The 2,743-nt window shown below is 58.5% G+C and overlaps 1 protein-coding gene across 1 annotated transcript; it reads left to right on the top strand.

The window, feature by feature from the left end:
- The first annotated feature begins 533 nt into the window (after positions 1-533).
- Positions 534-2,081, top strand: LOC123107156 (uncharacterized). The gene is made up of 2 exons (XM_044529160.1): positions 534-1,181; positions 1,603-2,081. Exons 1-2 carry the CDS (start codon positions 765-767, stop codon positions 1,633-1,635), a joined length of 450 nt encoding a protein of 149 aa, XP_044385095.1. The 5' UTR covers positions 534-764; the 3' UTR covers positions 1,636-2,081.
- Positions 2,082-2,743: the final 662 nt, after the last annotated feature.

Raw genomic sequence — 2,743 nt, 5'->3', positions numbered from 1 at the left:
AGAGGAGAAAGCTTAAGTAGTGTGGCTCGGGCATTCCATCAAACACCTCATGTGCATAGGAGGTGAGCTAGAGCACCACAAAGCCCTCTCCCCCTCGGCCAGAAAAAACAGAGCATTGTGCTCTGCTCTTGCGCGAGGGGGTATATATAGGCACCTCATTGGTCCCGGTTGGTGGCATGAACCGGGACTAAAGGGGAGCCTTTGGTCCCGGTTCAAGCCACCAACCGGGATCAATGGTGGTGGGCCAGGAGCGAGGCCTATTGGTCCCGGTTCGTCCCACCAACCGGGACCAAAAGGTCCAGACGAACCGGGACCAATAGCCCACGTGGCCCGGCCGGCCCCCTGGCTCACGAACCGGGACAAATGCCCATATTAGTCCCGGTTCTACACTGAACCGGGACTAATGGGCTGAACCGGCCTGAACCATAGCCCTGTTTTCTACTAGTCTCCTCACTCCTCCCGGCCGCGGCCAGCCTCGCTCCCTCCCTCACTCCCCATCCCGCTATATAACTCCCAGCCCCACGCACCACTCATCACTCACCTCGCAACGGACCAGCGCCAAGTACATCCATTGGCCACCCACCCACCCACACACGACCTCCACCCCCACTCCACTCCACGAGTAGCTAGCTAGCCAGCAAGAGAGTCCCAGGGGGCGACCAGCTGCCACTGCTCCTCCCCTAGAGGCACTCAGGCGAGCTAGGCTGCCTGCGGCGGCCTGCCGGTACGCGGGGAGAAGGCCAAGAGGCTCGTGAGGACAATGCATGGCATGTGTTAACATGTACAACCCGGAGCACCACCAGTCGTCCTTCATGGCGCCGCGGATGTCCTTCTCCAGCGACTTCGCGCTGGAGCCGCCGCCCGCGTCGGCGCTGTCGGCGCGCGGGCCCGGGGACGCCGACTTCGAGTTCTCCGTCGGCAGCCGCCCCATGATGGCCGCCGACGAGCTCTTCTCCAAGGGCCGCCTCCTGCCGCTCCGGGAGGCCCCGCACGGCCAGCCCGGCCGGCCCACCACGCTGCGCGAGGAGCTGCGCGCCGACGACCGCCACGGCCGCGCGCCCCGCGCGCCCAACATCCGGTGGAAGGAGCTGCTCGGCTTCAAGAAGGCGAACAAGAAGGCCGCCGCCGCCGCAGCCGCCGACGCTGCTGGCGCCGGCACGTCGTCGGCCGAGGCCCATACGGTAATTACCACTAATTAATCTTATAGCTTATCTTAAGCACCCAGCTCGTAGTGGTAGTAGTAGCACACTGCATCGTACGCTGTGCAATAGTGGTATGCATTGTCCCATCTGCCCGTCGCATTTGACATTTTCCGAATCTTCAGAACCACCTGCGAGCTCGCTCTCTCTCGCGCGCGCAGAGGAGCACGTAGTACCGTCCAGAGTACATTTCATCTGCATCCAGGGCCGGATTTTCTTAAAGTCTGGAGCCGGATATATGCATCGCATATTCTAGGCATGTGTACTTGGCAACAGAGCGAACGTGTGCGCCACACCAGCCATGCCCCATGCATTCATCTTGCACAGAGTTCTAGCGGCACATTCATATCACCTGTGCTCCCTTCCGGTTTCAGTGACAGCAAACGCGTGCAACATTTTTCAGGATCCCGGAGGCCAAGGCGGCACGAGACAGTGAAGCAGCGAGCTCGCGCTCATTCAGCAAGCGAAATGGGGACATGATTAGGCGAGTAGTCTGTGAGATTGGGTGGTGATTTGAGCTTCCAGCTTTGATGTCCATCATCTGCCCGTTGAGGATCGATCGGCAGGCAGCCCAACATCCACCAGCGCTTCATTGGAGAAGCAGGCAAACACAAGCTGTAGCTCTGGAGGCCATGCATGCGCTCATGTGCACTTCCTTTTTCTTAAATTTTGGTGTGGTAAAAGGGGATTTTTGCTCTTTAGCTAGCTCTTGGGTCTGGTCTGGTCGTCGGCGGGTGGGTGTCAAGGATGGTTTCGCATGTCGTAGCAGTAGCGGTCAAAGTAACTCCTCTCTAGTCTCTAGCCTAGATGTGGCTCTGAATGTTTTGTATCGGAAGGGGCCAGTTAAATGCACTGGTACTAGTATTTTTTTTTCCCCTCTCACATGGTGAATTGGTGATGGATGGTGTGGTGGTCCTTGGTGTGGTAGTAGTAGTAGTACGTGCTGGTTGTGCGCTAGCTATTCCCATGCTTGTCTGCTACCGCCACGCCTCCTCCGGCCCCGGCCCTCGCTTTGAATCCCTCCCTCGCCCGTCTACGAAAATCTCTGCGTGCAGCCGTGGGTTCAATGAAGCCTTTGCTTTCGATCGACACTCTGCCGTCACATGCATGCATGCTGCTGCATGTCCGTTTTTGAACGCGAGGTAAATGCATGCATGCACGGAACCAGCCGGTCAAAGCTGAGCTGGCCCGTTACAGAGGAAGATTCAAAATAGAGTTTCAAAATACTCCAACGTAGTATAAGTAAAGTGGAGTGGTACTGAGACCGGGCCGCTCTCCTCCAAAGCTGGCGGATTTGTTAACAACCCGTCCTCTAGCGGGGGCTGGGCTGGGCAGTGGAGAGAAGGGAGGGAGGGGGCCTAGCACATCTCCCGCACTGTCGTGTAATGCTCGGCGCCCCATCATCCCACCTGGTGGCGATCACCAGCACAGCCTTAAATTTAATGAGGCGACTTAGCTGTCAATCGCTGCCGCTGCGGCGACGGGGCGGGGCGGACAAAAACAAATGCCTGGCCTGGCCCTGCGTCGCTGCCCGGCACAGTAGT

The sequence above is a fragment of the Triticum aestivum genome, chromosome 5A (assembly GCF_018294505.1).
Source record: "Triticum aestivum cultivar Chinese Spring chromosome 5A, IWGSC CS RefSeq v2.1, whole genome shotgun sequence".
In the NCBI taxonomy this organism is placed as follows: Eukaryota; Viridiplantae; Streptophyta; class Magnoliopsida; order Poales; family Poaceae; genus Triticum; species Triticum aestivum.
Note: the sequence above shows the minus strand (reverse complement) of the source record. Positions and strands in the feature narration are given on the sequence as shown.